Raw genomic sequence first — 17596 nt, forward strand, 5'->3', positions numbered from 1 at the left:
GATCCCTTCTTCACGTCTGCTGCACCCCGTGTCGATCACATCATGCGTTTTGACACGAGCACGAGTGAGGGACCGTCTACGGCAAGGGCCTCCACTGGCTTGGTCCAGTGGGAGAGTTTTCTCGCTTACGAGCCCCTGTCGCTTGGCAGGGGAAGCTGCATTTTCCGCCATCTGCACCACCGGGCTCCAGAGCGTGGAGAGCATGACCTCGACTTTTCCCCCTCGATCCGGCATGACGACCGAAGAGGATGATCTCGGCTCTGCCCTGTCGACACCGACTCGGGATAGCGGGCTGCTATTCTTGACATGAAGGACGGCTAGTTCGGAGATGGCGCAACGGTCGCACGCCCGCCAGAACTGTTTAGGACGCCACAGAGTACTAGGGCCGCAACGACGAAATTCCAGGCCGCACTGTGAATCTGGCCTTCGACAGAGTACTACATCTACAATACAGATTCGCGTCGATCTGTAAAAGCCATGATCCTTCTCAGGAAGCCTGGCAGCGAGGTTCAGTATCTCGGCGTTTTATACAATACCTCCCACCGCCAAGGAATCTGCACGCGGGGATGGCATAGGTAGGTTGAACGATGGTGACCGCGGCCGCCGTACCGGCTTGCTCGACATCGGTAATGCTAGGATGGAAATCTGATTTGCCACGATGGACCTTTAGCAGATGCAGTAATTTCTTCGAAGGTGGTACTCCATACCGTAGTCGCAGGAGCGACGGCTACTCCTTGACTCACATTACAAGTGTCCCTTGGCCCTACTGTTAAGTGACTGTAAACCCACACGTTTTGCATGTGGAAGTCCATGCGCCGCTAGTCGTTACATGTTTCGCAAACCAACGCCTTGATATGAAGACTCGGAATCTCACCCAAGTCCAAGCTTTGGTATAGATTCCACATCATAACAGCCCCCATTTCGCACCTTACTTGCTCGTCAGCTTCTTGCTTTCATCGTCACTGTCTTCCCCATCACTCCACTCGCCACCTTCGTCTCCAACCGCAAAAATGGTCTCTCCGTCCAAGGACATTCTCGATTGAGGTGGTGCCCGGATGGGCGGAGGTGCTTGGCTGCTGTTTTGCAGTGCAGGTGCCGGGGAGGGCTTGCGAGCAGGTGCAGGCTCCTGAGCCAGCGAGTCCATGACCGTCGTCGAAGCTCCGCCCGTAGGAGGGACAGCACGTTCATGATCTTTGCGTGCGTTTTCTTCGTCCTCGTCGTCGAGGGAGTCGGCGATGCTGCGGATCTCGAAGCCATCGTCGTCTTGAGCAAGCTGTGAATGAGTGGTCAGCCATGCTCCCATGATCCACGACTTGCTATTGTCTATTGGGAACAGAGCGAGACTCACCTCATCACTCATCGCAAATCTTCTGTTATTTGCCGTCGGCCTCCACAGATACGCAATAAAAGCAATGTTAAACAAGTATACTATGTTCAACCATCCGTCCAACACAAACCACCTGGTCTGCCAATGATCAGGCACGAAATTCGCGGCGCTTGATCCCGCGAAGGCGAAGCTGTTGATGAAGAAGAATGCGAAGATGACCAGCACGGAACCCAGGATGCACCAGGAGAGTTTCCTGTACATCATGGCTTTGGTCTTTTGCTTGCGGTCGATAAGGTCCTTGATTGTGAGGTTGAGCGAGGACAGGGTCCAGACGTAGAAGGCTGTCATGGTACCGGCTAGCGGGAGGATGACGAAGAGGATTAGGGGTCCGACGGATTCGGGCGTGACGGCCATCGAGGCGATGGCGTAGATGACGCCGAAGATAAAGTGTGCGGCAGCTAAGATACGGACGTAGATCATGGTTTTCCCAAGTGAGGGTTTCACCACGCCGTAGCCCATGCAGACGATCAGCAGGAGGAAGAAGGAGAAGGAGTTTCTACCAGCGTTGAGAATGGAGACGATGATCATGAAGACTTTGTTGAGGGTGTTGTTGCCATGTCGATTCTGGTAGTCGTAGAATCCCCATGTCATGAGCTGTTCGACAATCAAGAAAATAATGATGGCCGTTATGTAGTTCTGGACGGGGAGGATGTCGGAGCGGTTCTGGAAGTAAAGGAATGCCCAAAACACACCCAGCACAGCGTAGACGATAGTCAAGCCGCCATAAAAAGGGAGCTTGGCTATCTGAGCAGCGGGCAGCTCCCCGTACGCATTGCGGAACTCCACGACGCCGTTGTACTCGTGCTCCGAGTAAGCGTAGGTCGAAACGCAGTAGTAGCCCGTCCGGCGGATCGGGTAGTTGATAGCCTTGGGATCCTTGAGATGAATCGCTTCATTGTAGATCGGGCTCCTCGCCGCGTCTGTAGCATTGGGAGCCAGGATGAAAGCACCGATATCTTTCTCTTCGCATAACCCTTCTGACACCGCCCCGGGTGTGCATATTGTCTCGAGATCTCGGTATGACTCTGCGTTCGGCGGCATTTGGCCTATAAGGGGCTCGTCTTGCCATTCGAATATGATCAGGCTTGCGAGAGGATCTGAATCGTCTTCGGTGTGGTCGGGCAGGAACTTGACCAGGATAAAGGGCTCGATTGTCCCGCCCCATGACTTCCGACTGTACATGCCAGCACATCGTTGCCGGTGCTCGTCATCTTGTTTCTGCAGCGATCAGCATGCCCGCTTTGAATTTAAGCGGATAGAAGTCGTGGCGCACAATCTGCATTTCATTGCCAGCCACAAGGGCCGCGAGATACGCCAGGAGGCCGAGCGAAGGCACCCATCGCCGCATGATGTTGGAAGAGCTGCAACGAATGGGATGGTGGTCGTGCAAGGGAATGGGTTGGATGTCTCTAGCAAGACTGTATGCTAAGCAGAGCGCATCCTCTCATCTTGCACTGCTGCGGGAGATGTGTTCTTGACTGTATTGCAAGATTCAAGCAGTAAGGTGGAAGTTGTTTGTTCGAGTTGTCCATGTTGCGCGGCCCCGTTTTTGGGCGCAGCTGCGCAACCAGCCAACCGCAGCATGTGCAGAGTCACCAGCTCCATGTCGAATCATCCGCTTTGACACACGTACTATCTACTGTATACGGGATCAGGACTTTACTTCTGGGTTGGATAGCTCAACTCCTTTCAAGTACATCGCTTGCATTGCCATCTCGTCCACCACATCGCGAAACCTGAAGGAGGGTGGGACAGGTCACCGCTGATCACAGCCACCCATCTTGTCCTTGTCCAGCTCGGCTGCCTCTTGCTCCTACTTGAACTTCGCCTTCCCTATCAAGCTCCTTGCGGTGTCGCAGATGTGGATAAGCGGACCGACAAATTCCCCGTCGAAGCCACTGCACTGACGCTCGTCCACGTCTAGAATCTCATTGATCGCTTTAAGAAGCCCGCTGGCCACCGCGCGATTGCTCGTAATCGTCGTGATTTGCCGAACCCAGCCATAGAGAAACACCGAGGCGTTTATGGGAGTGAGATGCAGCGAGTCCTTCGCCCGAGTAGCAATAGAGGCAGGGAACGCATGGCAGAACCGAGCATCCACTGCCATCAGATCACGGCCAGACGATAGGACTTCGTGCACGTCCATGTCGATAACTCTGACAGGGAGCCGTAGATCTTGCGGGACATGGTGCAAGGAATGCTCGCCGAAAGCCTGCCTCAAGCCTGATGCTGGTTGATCTTTGTATTGACCCTCGCCCAAGAGGACCTCTGCACGTCTTCGTTCACTCGATGTCGCCATGATCTCAACGATTTCCCGCATCCGCTGTGCGGCATGCGAAGTACATTCCAGATTTCGATCAGCAAAGAGAGGATATATCTCGCTCGGCAGTATAGATGCTGACTCTTCAGCTTCAATTTGGTTCATGATTGCTCTGTGATAGTGTGGGGACTTGCCGATCGCATCGGCACAAAGTTGATGCCGAGAAAGATGAGAGATGTCCGATATCAGAGCTAGAAGTATGGTACAGTCGACATTGATGGTTGGTGTCAAGGGATCATTTGCCGAGGTAGGCATCATTCTGTCGAGGTCAAAGTGCGCGAGCTCGCGGACGTTGTCCGTCTCGTTGCTGCATTGTACAACTGCACCAGTTGCCCGCAAATCAGCAAGAAAGGCGTCCACCTCCGCAAGCACGCCTTCGCGAATCTTCGGAAGGACGAATCGAATCTGCGGATGTCGGAAATGTACTCTGGTTTCCTGAGCAGCCGTCCTAAGGTCTTCCGCGAGGCGCACGAGCTCGAGCCTGCTGCCTCTGTCCTCGGCTTCCTGTTCGCTATCCTCATTGCTATCCTCTCCGTTGTAACCGCTAGCATTGCCATAACGCTCCCAGCCTTCCTTCGCCATCTCGAATAGAAGCCGTTTCTCCGTCAAAGTGGAGACTTTGATCCATTCTAGACCATTGTGAGCGGCAATGTCCACGACAACTCCTTGCTTGTGAACATCTCCAGGCTCGCCAGCTTGGCTTGCTGGAGTCCCGTTCCCAGATCTTCCTTGAGCGCCGCAGCCATTTCGTGCGGGGTGCATTTTCTTACCTAGGGACGTGATGCACTCGCTCGATTTGGCCACATCCCAAACCGTTTCATAGAATGGAAGATTAGAACTCCTCAATGCGTGCAATTGCGGACTTTTCTCCTGCTGGTCGTGGACGGAAGGGCAGCCATCGGGACTCCCAAATACAAGCCTTAGCTTCTCTAGAGTCCTAATCTCTGACTCGATTCCCCGCTTGAATGCCCGGAGCTCGACTTCTTGTTGTCTTCGATGCAGTTTGAGATGCTCTTGGTAACGCCGAAACTCTCGCAATAGTGCATCTGCACGTTTTTGCAGATTTGCGACGAGCTCAACCGGAGATGAAGGGGATGACCCATCGGATACCTCCATATGCACAAGCATCTTTGCCCTACTCGAACCAAGTATGTCCGGACTCGGACTTTCCTGTGTGAGGGTGGAATATTAAAAGAGCCAGACGCAGCGTGGCAGGTTGAAGTGCGACATGCATTGCGGAGATAGAAGCCCAGCTGAACTTCTTATTGGCGGAATGGACATACCACGCCAAGCGTTAAAGTCCCTACGTGGGATCGCGTCTTTGACTTCGGATCCGGCATAGTTCGTTGATAGATTGCCTGTTGTCGTGTCATCGTCGGGGAAAACTCTTCAAAGATCTGTGTGTTTGATCTGGTCGCCTGGCAACCACATGCACACCTTGGTGTCCGCAGTCACCAGCTGATTGTAACGAGGGTTGCATTGCACGACCGGTGTCTTGATGCCTCGACTGTTCAGTCGGGCGGTAGGTTCCAGCAGGATGTCGGCGGTATTCTGAGTGTCCCAGACGAGCAGATCCGACTCGCCTGTTCCACCCACGACATATCTCCCATCTTGGGTAAAGCATACATCTCCTTGGCCCAGTGGCTTTCCAGAAGTTGACACTGGCGCAGCCCTTCCGCTTCCCGCAGTCTTGCCTACCAGGAATGATTTGACTGTCCCATCGAAGGCGTCCAGGACAAAATGACCATGATAATCTGTACCAAGCAGCATATGTTTCCCATCGTTGGAAAATTCCAGCTTTGTCCATGCCCTGCCTTTCGTAGTTGGAGTGTAGCGATCCTCCGCTTCCAGCATGTCAAACGTCGCAAAGGGGGCTTTATCGAAATTGCGGACGTCGTACAGAAGGATCGAAGAGGTAGCTTGCGACGCTATCGCCATGATCTGAGCGGAGGGGTCGTATGCTGCAAGATACGGAGTCACCAATTTGAGCTTGCCTTGGGGGCTCCTTGAGTTCAAGTCCCACAAGCAAACCATGTCATCATTGCCGCATGAGAGAAATTGGTCGCTAGCGGGAGACAGAGCGATACAGGTGACTTGGCCGGTGTGAGCAGTAAAATAGCGAACGAAGCTCTCGTTGTGAAGCTCTAGTAACCGCAGAGAGTTTTCTTGCTTGGTACTAGCGAAAAGTACATTCCGTGAATGGTGAGTGAACCGAGCTAGATGGATGCCGTACTTCTTGCTAGGTATTGTCTTCGTCCTCTTGCCCTCTTTGATGTCGTATACGTGCATTGTCTCATCGTCAGAGGCTGCCACCAGAAATTCGCCCATATCATCGAAATCAAGGGAGGTGACCCGGGTCTCGTGTCCGTCTGACCGAGTCGAACAAGGGAATTGCTTATAGAAATCAGCATGGGCCGGGCCTTGAGGACAGAGGCACTCACTCTTGCAGGACGATAGTGTTTGACCACATCGTGTACTTTCTGTTGGGTGGGGATCGCCATGGGGGTTGACAAGTGTCTGGGTTCAAGATCCCTCAGAATGGCGTCTACAAAGAGGATTCAAGACGAAAGGGCAAAGCCTCGACCGGGAGTTGAGGGTGGCTTGAGGGTAGAACGAACCTTCGAAAGCAAACAATGCAGGGCGTGACTCGTATGGGCTGCTGGAACGAAATCGCATATTGGGAACTTTCAGGTGAAGTTGTGGAGAATGCAGATGCGCCTCAGATACGAATAGGCATGACAGGGTGCAGGTGCAAGTGCCTGGGCTTCGGGTATCAGCGGGTATCTTAACTAGGGCCCTGCTTGCGCCTGCAGCGGCTTTCTCCACGAGGCAGAGGCTGATTTTCGGTTACTTCAGTGCTCCACGCTTGCAACTGCTACCCGTTCCCAAGCCGACCCCAATGGCACTACTGTACTCCGTACCTTGCTCCGATTGTCGCCCCAGAAATCCTTTCGAAGTTTTGTCCTCCCGTAATAATTTATCCCTATGAGCATTTCGCGCCCCGTTTTCCGCAACGCTGACGCACCACCGTCTGCTTACCATTTCGTATCAGAGATCTTCTCACCGACCGGGAACATGGGCGCCTGACCAGCCATTTCTCGCAATAAACCCACGTCGAGGTTGAGGAAACGGGGACAGGAGGGCGCCCACTCGAACGCTTGACCATGTCGACAACAACCGGTGCATTCATTGCTGGCGGCATTGCTGCTTGCGGTGCTGTCACCGCGACACATCCGTTCGAAACAGTAAAAATCAGGCTGCAGCTACAAGGGGAACTGCAGTCCAAAGACGTTGCTGTCAAAAAATACCGTGGTGTCTTCCATGGTGTTGGAGTGATCGTGAAGAACGAAGGCTTGAAGGGAATATACCGGGGTATTGGATCGGCATACGTATACCAGATCCTTCTGAATGGCTGTCGCTTGGGCTTCTACGAGCCACTGAGAGCTACGTGCACAAAGCTCATTTACAAGGACGCCAGTGTCCAATCCCTCGGCATCAACATCTTTTCTGGTGCATCCTCTGGCATTCTGGGAGCAATGGCCGGCTCACCCTTTTTTCTGGTCAAGACCCGATTACAGTCATACTCTCCATTCTTGCCAGTCGGCACCCAGCACAAGTACCGCAATGCTTTCGACGGACTGTCACAGATCTATAAGGCCGAAGGCGTAAGAGGTCTCTATCGAGGCATGGGCGCATCGATGGTCAGGACTGGAGCAGGAAGCTCGGTCCAGCTACCGACATACTTCTTTGCAAAGAGACGGTTAATACGTCATTTCGGTATGGAGGATGGCCCTGCGCTGCACCTGCTAAGCTCGACGGCGAGCGGCTTTGTTGTTTGCATCTGCATGCACCCGCCGGTATGCTAGGCTCACTCCCACATTGCCTCCATAGACACCTCTAACTTGTGATACAGGACACTGTCATGGCCAGATTGTACAACCAGCACGGCAATTTATATAACGGCATTTTCGACTGTTTATGGAAGACCATCTCGACTGAAGGTGTGCTTAGCGTCTACAAAGGATTCACAGCCCATCTTGCTCGGATATTGCCTCATACGATCCTCACTCTGTCATTAGCAGAGCAGACGAACAAACTAGTACGGGGAGTTGAGATGAGAATTCTACCAAAGTCTCTCGAGGAGAAGCTGTAGGGTGGCGGCCTAGGTCAGATCACTTCAGCGTTGCATGCTGCGGCGTCGGCCGGACAAGGCTGCATCTTCTCATCTTGTTTGTGGTTTTATCTTGCTGCGATCAACCAATTGGTACGTGCATGGGGACTGTCTATGGACATAGCACTGGATCGATAAGGAAGGCCGGGGTTAACAATATCTAGCGGTGGAAACAGCTCCATGCAGAAAGGAGAGTTGCAGAACGTGCTTGTAGATGGCCTCGGTCTTCGCTCGAGCTCCTTTGGCTCTGGCTCTCCCAACTCGCTCGTGTCAGACATCCGTGCTAAACATTGCTGGGTGCTCTATCTGCAGATGTTGTCGCATGGTCGTAATGTGGTACACTATTTCCACATGCGCATTTGCGTCCAGACCATCCCAGTGTCTTCACGTACCAGAGAAATGGGAGGCTGGTGTGTCGGCCAGGCTCTGGATGCCGACTTCGGAATTTAAGACCAGCGACAGAGCAAGCTCATACGTCATCGGCTAGATTAGATTAGATTTTCAGGGAGCTCTTATGATGCTCAGTCCTCCCTATTCGTGCAGAAACTTCAGGCAGCTGTCCCAGGAAGGTAATGAAAGGCTGAAGGAGGACTGTGGTCTCAACCCATACAGACACATTTGTTCAGCGTTCCGTAAACCAGAATCCACTGCATGGTGACACTCATGGTGGATTATTTTGATTGTTTTGAGTGGGACTCCAATTAGTGGCTGGCAGTCGACACGCTCTGTCACGCTACGTCGAATACACGTCCACGCCCTAGCGCGTCTGCGTGTCTTTAAGAGCATTGGGTTCCCATGCAGTCTTTCACTTTCTCATACCAACAACCTACTGCAATCTTTACCTCGTCCCACCCTTTTACAACTGCTTCTTTGTTCTCCTACATTATCTACCTCACACGCAACAATGGCAACTCAAGTTACACCGTCTAAACAGGTACATTTTGCCACTTGCATCATTGACTTGTCTGTGAGGTACATATTATTAACGGATACGCGCAGGCGGCTGCAAGCCTCGAATCGCTCAAAGTCAAGGACAGTCCCATCAAGAAACTCAACTTTGACACGGAAAACAAGGAAAACATGCCTGTCACCGTCGAATCAGCCGAGTCCACTGCCGCACCCGCGTCTGAGATGGAGAAGAAGCCCGTGCTAGAAGCCAAAGAGCAGATTGAGCAACCTAAGGTCGCAAAGACCCCCAAAGAGCTTGAGAAGGAAGAGCCTCTTTTACAAGAGAACCCCCATCGCTTTGTTCTCTTCCCTCTCAAGTACCACGAGATCGTACGTGTCGTCCCCTAACAGTCTCTTGTTCATTCAGTAATTGATCTTCAATGTGATGGCTAACACTATGTGTCGCAGTGGAACATGTACAAGCGTGCAGAGGCTAGCTTTTGGACAGCAGAAGAAGTCGACCTATCGAAGGATCTGCACGATTGGCACAACCGACTGAACAACGATGAACGCTACTTCGTCTCCCACGTGCTCGCTTTCTTTGCTGCATCAGACGGCATCGTCAACGAGAATCTGCTGGAGCGTTTCAGTGCCGAAGTGCAGGTACCTGAGGCACGCTGCTTTTATGGGTACGCCTCCTCGCCCCTTGTACTACTGCCTCAGACACTAATGGCCTTCCAGCTTTCAAGTCATGATGGAGAACATCCACTCTGAGATGTACTCACTCCTCATCGACACATACGTGAAGGACCCCAAAGAGAAGACATACCTGTTCGATGCTATCGACACCATCCCCTGCATCCGCAAGAAGGCCGACTGGGCTCTGAGGTGGATCTCCGACAAGGACTCCACGTTTGGTCAACGTCTGGTTGCTTTTGCAGCCGTCGAGGGTATCTTCTTCTCCGGATCGTTCGCTGCAATCTTCTGGCTCAAGAGCAAGGGTCTGATGCCGGGTCTTACCTTTTCGAATGAACTCATCTCTCGTGACGAGGGCATGCACACCGATTTTGCATGCCTGCTCCTGCAGCATCTCAACCACAAGCCCGATCCAAAGCTTATCGAGAACGTCATCACCGAGGCAGTCGCTATTGAGAAAGAGTTCTTGACTGAAGCGCTTCCTGTGGGTCTGCTGGGCATGAACTCCAAGCTTATGTGCCAGTACATTGAGTTTGTCGCCGACCGTTTGCTGCTTGCCATGGGCAACAAGCGAGTATACAACGCTCAGAATCCTTTCCCCTTTGTAAGTGTGGCCTTTACAAGATTCCACTGATCAAATTGCTGATCTTCTTTACAGATGGAAAACATCTCACTAGCCGGCAAGACAAACTTCTTCGAGAAACGTGTCGGTGACTATCAGAAGAGCGGTGTCATGTCTTCGACCAGCAAGAAGTCCGAAGACAAGTCATCAGCTTCATCACCCAGTCAAGAGAAGACTGAGGAAGCCAGCAATGGCATCAGCTTTGACGAAGACTTCTAATCCCTCCAGCTTTCATCATGACCAATTCATCTTTTCGAGGTACGGAGCACTCGGTGGCGTACGGCGTTCTCGCGGGTACGGATGACGAGAACGAAGACCTTAGAGGGTGGCTCATGCTTTCTCCACTTTGTTATACCCACTTGCATCATAATGTCATACTCACTGGGCGAGAGAACCCAGCCAGGCACGGGCGTAGGCGCCGCTCCAGAGACTTGTTTGATGACCACTACCTGACTGCAGTTGAGCACAGTCCGTCGTCACCTCTTGTGCTGTGAAATGATGGTGCTACAGATTTTTTTGGAAATTCAGGCACGGGGGAGGACATAGCGCGGTGGTGTTCGGGCTTTGTACGGAACACATACATTCTAGGAGGCCACTAGGTAGTTCAGGAGCGGAATTGAAAACATGCAGCTTGCTAGTTGTCTCCCTGCTCTTCCACGTCTGCCACACAATTAGAGCCCCTGCATAAGCGAGTATTACCAGCCTCGTCGTCCCAAAGGGCTTGGAAGCATACTGATCCGAGTACCAAGGAAGAATGAGAAATTAACTGATACGTAGTATGAAGTCCTCCGTGCTGTCATGTGCCCGGCGACGATAGCGTTGCGACACAATCATCCTGGTGCTCCTCTCGGCACAATGAAAAGGATTCCAGAGGCAAGAGCACTATACGAGTTTGGAGAGTACACGGGCGCAGATACTAGCCGCTCGAGATTCATGGAATATCCTTCCTGGTGCAGAGGCCCAGCGAGGCCCAGGTAGCGCAGGTAGGTATATATGTACAGTAGCAGGCTCGAGCTTTGATGTCTACCCTCCGCCTCGCCTCGGATTCCCCAAAGCCTATCCCGGTCACTAAATGGCTTTATGTATCTGCATTGTACTGTAGAGCTGGGGTCATGACGCCGGTGCCGCACGAGAAAGCCCAGTGTTAGGGCATTCCCGGTTCTACTAGCATTGCGTGGTCGATGTCTAATCTGGCATTCACAGTGACGTCTTCGCATTCGACGTCTCTCTACTGTGCTTGCATAGCCGCGTGCTCGTCTGATTAGGTACGGAGTAGTTGTCTGCTTGTTGTCCTCGTGCCCTCATGGATGGTGTGGATGTTCGTCAAGATCGTGGCCGGGATGAGGTCTAGACCATCACAGATTCCCTCCCCCTGTGTCGACGTGCTCGAGACCACGAGCGCCCCACCAACAGTCCAGGATAGTGTCTTGCACGTCTGACTCATTCGTCCTGATGCCGGTACGAGTACAAGCACCGGTGCCGTATATCTGTCGAGATCATACCAGTGCAGCCGGCCAGCAAGGTACTCACTCACTCACTGGATCATTCGCTCTCTCGATCGCTCGTGCGCAAGGAACGATGGGATCCCGCCTCGTGGCTAGAACGCCTCATTTCTTGCCCTTCTTTTTCTTTGCCTTCCCGCCACCACCGCCACCACCTCCTGCCTGCTGTGTGACAGCCACGGGCGGCGCAGTGGCTACTTTGTCCTCCATCTTCAAAACCGCCCCGCCGTCGATATCCATCTTATCGGCATCCCCGTCCGTGGTAGCTGTAGCTGTTGCGGCCGCAGAAGCAGCACTAGGCGGCTCGATGGTCTCCCCCCTCGCCAATCGTCCCAGACCGGTCAACAGCCTGCCTACCTCGGCAGCCTTGTCGGTGCGGTATTTCAGGCAGATCCCGCTTTCGGGGTGGTATGTTTTGAGGGTGAGTGTCGCGGACGGGTCGCGCTTAGGTTGTGCTTGCGTGTGGCTCGACGTTTCGGGTGCTGAGTCGTTTGCTGAGGCGGCCGTATCCTTTGAGCGGTCGAGGTTAGGTTTGGATTTTGATTTTGCCTTTGCGTTCGGTTTGCGTGGGAGGGAGTATTTCGTTGTGATGCGCGTCGTGGGGTACGCTTGGATGAGGAGAGAGGACTGGTGGAGATAGATGTTGAGGTCGGAGAAGTAGGGCATTTTGAAGTGCGACGTGCTGGAGGGGGTTCCGAGGTTTTGAAGAACGGGAGGAAGAGGAAATGTCCTTCCTGTAGGCTGGCTAATTGTGACAGGGTGTAGAATTTGTGCCGTGCTATTTCGGCATGCTTGATTCCTAGCCGCCTCTGGGTAGGTCCTCAGTTGAGAGGTTAGTTGAGGCTTTAATATGTCATCTAGAAACCCGGATCTTTCGTCTTGAGACCTGTGATGGACGGACTGCAAATGGATTTGTTCTTGAGCCCTGGTCACATCACACTGGTCACGACTGGTGTGCAAGTGTCAATTGAATGCGGAGGAAATGTGCGGGGGATTTCCGATCTTGGCGGCCGTGTCAGTACACAATACGGAGCACGGAGGAATCAACAATAGACAAAAGCTTGGTGCCAATGTCAAAGACAACGAATCCATGCATCTATTGACCTTCTACGCTGTCCAAGTACGCCAGTAGCATGTGGCGTCGCCTCAAAGATTGCCTGAAAGACGGCATCCTGGTTTACCCGTGCAGGTATGTATCTGCTACCCAAATACCAGTGCCCGTCTCATCTTGAGAACGTGCCCCTTCAGTCAGCTGTTGACGTGGCACATGAGATGCTACGAAGTCAGGACCTCATGGATCACTTGATATCGGGGTCCTCTTGGGATGGTCAGTTCTCGTCACATTCCCCTTGAGCCTACCATCAAAACCTGACCTCCTTGCCATGTTATCGTCCTTCTGCCAGTATCTTAGAGTCCTCTCTATTCTTCTCCGCGGCTCTGCCATGTTGCTCTCCACCGGGCTAACGCTAGCATGTGGTCTTCGCCTTCAACTCAGCGCTGCAAAGTGGTTGCAGCCAATCCTCTCGCAATGAGGAACCTAGCCTGGTGCATGAACATCTCGACTGACGACTGCCAGGCGGCAATGGCCGAGTCGATGTCCCCAAACCACCGTCCAGGCTAGAAGTTCGTCACTGCGTTATGCGAGATGGGCCGATGGCAGTTGGGAATGATACTCACAGGTAGAAGAAGGCAGTGTTTCCTCAACTCTTCAGACCTAATAGCGGCTGGGGGAATATACAAGTATCCGACGTGTACCTCGGAGGGCCAGAAAATGTGGCCATTTCTCCCAATGTATCGTCTCGACGCTCTGAAGCCGTTCTTGAAGCTTGGAATAGTGCACCAAAGCCTGCCAACGGCACGGGACCCCGCCCATTGTTCAACTTCGCCCTCAAGGACGCTAATCGCCCTACGAGCGGGCCACCAGACGTTTTTCGCCAAGACATTGCTGCGTCTGCGGTAGAGATGGACTTTGGGCACAGCTTGATTAGAGGCTTGCCGTTTTGCTGATCTTCGGACTCCAAGCAGTTAACACCCCAAGGAATATCCCGAGTGGGTGGATCGTGGATCAGTTCGTGGCGGCATCCAAACAGTCATTCGGATCCGTGTTCAAAGTCGTGCAGCTGCACGAAGCGGAAGCTACACAAGCCTTTTGAATGGCATCTGAACTCTGAAACTCGTCATACGCACGGGTCCTTGCTTGCCCAGTTCCTGTCCCCCAAGTCAAACCGCCGCATGGACGACTTCGGCAGCACATCCCCAGAGCGAGCTGAGATTGTCCTTCGCATTATTCGCGCTATCAGAGACGCGACAAGCAAAGAATTCTGCATCGGCATCAAGCCGAGCAGCGTCGACGCAGCTTCGTCAGAGTCTGTCTCGGATATGATTGACGAAATCGGCGTGATAGTCGAATGCGGATCGATCCTACGAACAGCCTCGAATGTTGGCTGAACCTGCAGCAGCCACAACGCCTTCCAGGAATGCCGAGAAAACCGCTACGGAGGAGAGCTTCTTCTTGGAATTTGCTAAAACCGACAAGCTCTTTCCATGCTTGTCCTTATGCTGACCAGGGGTGTTCAGGACGCGGCTCGGCATGGAAGAAGCGCTGGAGTCACGCGGGTGTGACCTGAGAGGCATCGCACGGCCGGCAGCAATTCTGCCCAGGTTGCCAAAGGATATCATCTTCAACAGGGAAGATCTCCCTGGCGAGGAGGCGCAGGTGTCGTTGGCTGCGCTGCGCCTTCCCTGGCTGTTCCAAATATCGTCCGGTCAAGCCAGTTGGAGCCGGCTCCGAGACTAAATACTATGCTTCACAGATCCACAGGGTAAGCGCAGCATTAATGCTTATAGGGATGAAGTTGACGGTCTCCAAGAGCGGCTGGTTGCATCATCATTTGATGCACCGACTCTCCAAGGCGAATGAAGAGTCAGTAATAGAATTGTTGTAGCGCGACATAGCAGTCGGATGGAAGTAGACACCAGCGGGCGGGTAGACTCGGTTGGACCATCATTGCAGAGGCACGAAGTACTGTACACGAGGAATGGTCCCCGATCGGAGGATGTGCGGAGAGTCTCTCACTGAGGTCGACGGGGTAGAGCCGGATTCCTTCGACGACGACATCTTGTACGAGTACGAACATAGTACAGTATCTCCAACTCCAATTCATCGAGAGCCGAGGAAGCCAAAGGCCACACATCTCACCCACTGGATCAAGGAAAATCTGGATGCTCGCAATTGGAACCTGTTCGACAAGATCTCTACGCGCCCAAGCACCATGTCGACGGATCTCGACATAGCCTCGATATGCGCTGAAATCGCTCAATCCTACTCGCCGTGCGACGTGTCGGACGCGCTGCTGAAACTCCACGTCCCCTACGCGGGCTACCTTCGCGACATCTCCCCCATCCCCACACGCAATGGCTCGACCACCCGCCTCGTCGCGCCGATCAGCACCGTGCTCTTCGTCGACACGGCCCACGCGCCAGAGACACAGTACGACGGCCTAATCGTGCCTCCTGCGCCCAACATCCCGAGCGACAAGCATTTCACCGACATGGCGCCCACTGGTACTGTGGTCGTTATGCAGCAGCCCGCCCACCAGGTCGCCTCCCTGCTCGGCGATATCGTGGCGACGCGGTACAAGGTCCGCGGCGTAAAAGGGTGCGTCATCGACGGCCGGTCCCGCGACATCGTGGGCTGCGGCGAGCTATGCAAGGATGGGTCCTTCCAGTGCTGGAGCAAGGCGCTGACGAGCCCCGGCACGAGCCTGCAGGCCAGGCCGTGGGCCGTGGACGTGCCGTTGAAGATCGGGGACGTGGTCGTCCAGCCCGACGACGTGCTGGTCGCCGACGAAGCCGAGAGGGTGTGCTGTGTGATTCCGCGGAAGAAGCTGAGTGAGGTAATGCGGTTGTTGCCCGTGCACAAGGAGGCCGATGACGGCTTGTTGGACGATGTCCGGCGTGGGTTGGGCTTCAAGGATGCCATCCAGAGGTGGCCCAAGCATTACAGTAACCATTGATGGAGAGGTGAGGGTTCGGTTATCAACATTGCTATCAGTCAAGGAGCAACAACTATTGTGGTAAGGAAGACGCTCCATTCTCAGGCCCCTTGCGGGCGAAGCATAGCTAAAAGCCCACAATCAATATGTCGTCCCTTTCCTATTCCCAGTCAATGTCGATGTCCAAGTTCCGTCGATCTGTTCCGCCAGTCCGAGATCGATGCAACCTGGCCCGTGTCAATAATGTGGCCCATTTGAACCATCGAGGACGAAGGGAATCTACTTGATGACCACTGGGATGAGTGGTTCGAAAGCCTTGCGTCTACTGCCATTGATCAGGGTACCAGAATGAGCTGACGATCCGACAACGTGTCTACACAAACGAGCGGCAGATCGTATAGGATAGGAAGGTTCAGCACGGCCGACGCGATTCGGCCAACACGCTTTGCACGAGCCGCGATGATGAGATGGCTTTCTGCCCTTGGTACTTTGGACTTTGTGCAATAGCGACGCCGCGTGCGTCTGCTGTAGCCATCTGCAAACCCGCCTTAATGCCACGCCACGTCACGTCCTCGATATGTATGTGCCATGCAAGAAGCTCGAACATCGAACATCGCACATGCCGTGAAGAGGATGTCTATGCGAGTGTCTCTGACAGGTATGCGAAGCCAGGAGGAATGAATGACTAGGTACGTAACAGCTGAAAAAGCGATCACGAGTTCATGGCTTGAACACGAAAGGCCGACCACTCTCCAACGTTGAGGAACACGGGGACGAGTTCTGGACCAGACCACAAACACCAAGCAAGGTGTTATGATCAATGTCAGCAAACTCTGTTCTTGTTCCCTTGCCTTGATACTCGGGCGGTTATGGACGTACTCGCCGCAAAGGAAGGGGAACTCTGTCCATGCCCCGCCGCCACACCCACTCTTTACTTGTGTCCCTCGCGCATGTTACGCAGCTGAAGCCGAAACCGGGATGCACGTCTAGAAATCACGAACACGCACACATCTTTCCGTGAGGGATAATTCAACCGCGAGGAGCGTACTGTAGCATATAAATAAGCCCCAAGCAGAGCCGGAACCCAACCACGAGAAGAGCGTCTCTCTTCCGCGACTCGACCACACCCAGGCTTCATACTGGAAACCACTTTTGCTAGGATCCATCTGCATCTCTACCTACGCCGGCTTCGCATTCTCAACCGTCATGTCAAGCAGTACCGCCGCCGCTCCTATTCCCGTTCCCCCAAATGTCCTGGTACACGTCTTCCCCAATCCGGGGAAAGAATCTCGCGTAGAAGAACTCATCGCCCAAGCGAGCGACCAAGTGCGCCTCCACGAGCCCTATATCAGCCTGTACCGATACTATCGCGTCAAGAGGGACGTCTCGGCCGGCGCCGATCAAAGGGCCGGATACATCATCGTCTTCCTGTGAGTCCACATTGTTGACTGTATCCACGGGATAGATAGTCTATCGGTCCCCGTGCTCCGTGCAATGATCTTGACACCACCTCTCCATACCCCGTGCTCCGTGCAATGACCCTCGACACCACCATTCAAAAGCTGACGTGTCATCTCAGCATTGACGACCCATCACGACTCCCCGCCCGGGCCGAAATGCCGCATCACCAAGCCATCGCCAACGCCATACGCGAGGAGGACCTCCTGCGCGCACCGCTTAAGTATTTGGTCCTAGAAGACATGGGGTTTTGGAAGCGCTGACCTTGTCCATCCGGGAACTGAAGCTATGTAGGTACAATGGTGACGGGTCTGGAGGATCATTGTACTCGTACGTGCTTCGTAAAGGCCGTACGTACCTACCCAGGTAGGTGGAGGGATCCTGCATGTACTGAAAATAATGCTGCGCTTGCGTGGGAACGGATGGTGCCACGGAATTCACATAACTCCTCAATGTTGCTCCCTGTCGTGAGCGTCCAACCCACTCCACCAGTACGCACCACTCGGCGGCCCTCCGAGAGTCCGTCCCAAGTTCAACAGCAAGTACAGGTTGTTCAG

The 17596-nt window shown here is 53.5% G+C and overlaps 9 protein-coding genes across 9 annotated transcripts; 5 read left to right on the forward strand and 4 right to left on the reverse strand.

Annotated features, from left to right (window-relative positions):
* Positions 1-928: 928 nt before the first annotated feature.
* Positions 929-2735, reverse strand: A1O7_08711 (uncharacterized protein; the record flags this gene model as incomplete). The annotated part of the gene is made up of 3 exons (XM_007762701.1): positions 929-1273; positions 1349-2605; positions 2661-2735. 3 exons carry the CDS (start codon positions 2733-2735, stop codon positions 929-931), a joined length of 1677 nt encoding a protein of 558 aa, XP_007760891.1.
* A 465-nt stretch (positions 2736-3200) lies between these two features.
* A1O7_08712 (uncharacterized protein) lies at positions 3201-4835 on the reverse strand (the record flags this gene model as incomplete). Its single annotated transcript, XM_007762702.1, has 1 exon — positions 3201-4835. One exon carries the CDS (start codon positions 4833-4835, stop codon positions 3201-3203), a length of 1635 nt encoding a protein of 544 aa, XP_007760892.1.
* A 261-nt stretch (positions 4836-5096) lies between these two features.
* Positions 5097-6208, reverse strand: A1O7_08713 (uncharacterized protein; the record flags this gene model as incomplete). The annotated part of the gene is made up of 2 exons (XM_007762703.1): positions 5097-6101; positions 6149-6208. 2 exons carry the CDS (start codon positions 6206-6208, stop codon positions 5097-5099), a joined length of 1065 nt encoding a protein of 354 aa, XP_007760893.1.
* A 663-nt stretch (positions 6209-6871) lies between these two features.
* A1O7_08714 (solute carrier family 25, member 46) lies at positions 6872-7860 on the forward strand (the record flags this gene model as incomplete). The annotated part of the gene is made up of 2 exons (XM_007762704.1): positions 6872-7564; positions 7621-7860. The coding sequence occupies 2 exons, from the start codon at positions 6872-6874 to the stop codon at positions 7858-7860; spliced, it is 933 nt and encodes a 310-aa protein (XP_007760894.1).
* Positions 7861-8782: 922 nt separating this feature from the next.
* Positions 8783-10303, forward strand: A1O7_08715 (ribonucleoside-diphosphate reductase small chain; the record flags this gene model as incomplete). The annotated part of the gene is made up of 5 exons (XM_007762705.1): positions 8783-8812; positions 8878-9156; positions 9235-9455; positions 9508-10066; positions 10121-10303. 5 exons carry the CDS (start codon positions 8783-8785, stop codon positions 10301-10303), a joined length of 1272 nt encoding a protein of 423 aa, XP_007760895.1.
* Positions 10304-11691: 1388 nt separating this feature from the next.
* Positions 11692-12252, reverse strand: A1O7_08716 (uncharacterized protein; the record flags this gene model as incomplete). The annotated part of the gene is made up of 1 exon (XM_007762706.1): positions 11692-12252. The coding sequence occupies one exon, from the start codon at positions 12250-12252 to the stop codon at positions 11692-11694; it is 561 nt and encodes a 186-aa protein (XP_007760896.1).
* Positions 12253-13818: 1566 nt separating this feature from the next.
* Positions 13819-14034, forward strand: A1O7_08717 (uncharacterized protein; the record flags this gene model as incomplete). The annotated part of the gene is made up of 1 exon (XM_007762707.1): positions 13819-14034. The coding sequence occupies one exon, from the start codon at positions 13819-13821 to the stop codon at positions 14032-14034; it is 216 nt and encodes a 71-aa protein (XP_007760897.1).
* Positions 14035-14858: 824 nt separating this feature from the next.
* Positions 14859-15602, forward strand: A1O7_08718 (uncharacterized protein; the record flags this gene model as incomplete). Its single annotated transcript, XM_007762708.1, has 1 exon — positions 14859-15602. The coding sequence occupies one exon, from the start codon at positions 14859-14861 to the stop codon at positions 15600-15602; it is 744 nt and encodes a 247-aa protein (XP_007760898.1).
* A 1514-nt stretch (positions 15603-17116) lies between these two features.
* On the forward strand, positions 17117-17302 carry A1O7_08719 (uncharacterized protein; the record flags this gene model as incomplete). The annotated part of the gene is made up of 1 exon (XM_007762709.1): positions 17117-17302. The coding sequence occupies one exon, from the start codon at positions 17117-17119 to the stop codon at positions 17300-17302; it is 186 nt and encodes a 61-aa protein (XP_007760899.1).
* Positions 17303-17596: the final 294 nt, after the last annotated feature.

The sequence above is a fragment of the Cladophialophora yegresii genome, assembly GCF_000585515.1.
Source record: "Cladophialophora yegresii CBS 114405 chromosome Unknown aczIN-supercont1.6, whole genome shotgun sequence".
Taxonomy (NCBI): domain Eukaryota; kingdom Fungi; phylum Ascomycota; class Eurotiomycetes; order Chaetothyriales; family Herpotrichiellaceae; genus Cladophialophora; species Cladophialophora yegresii.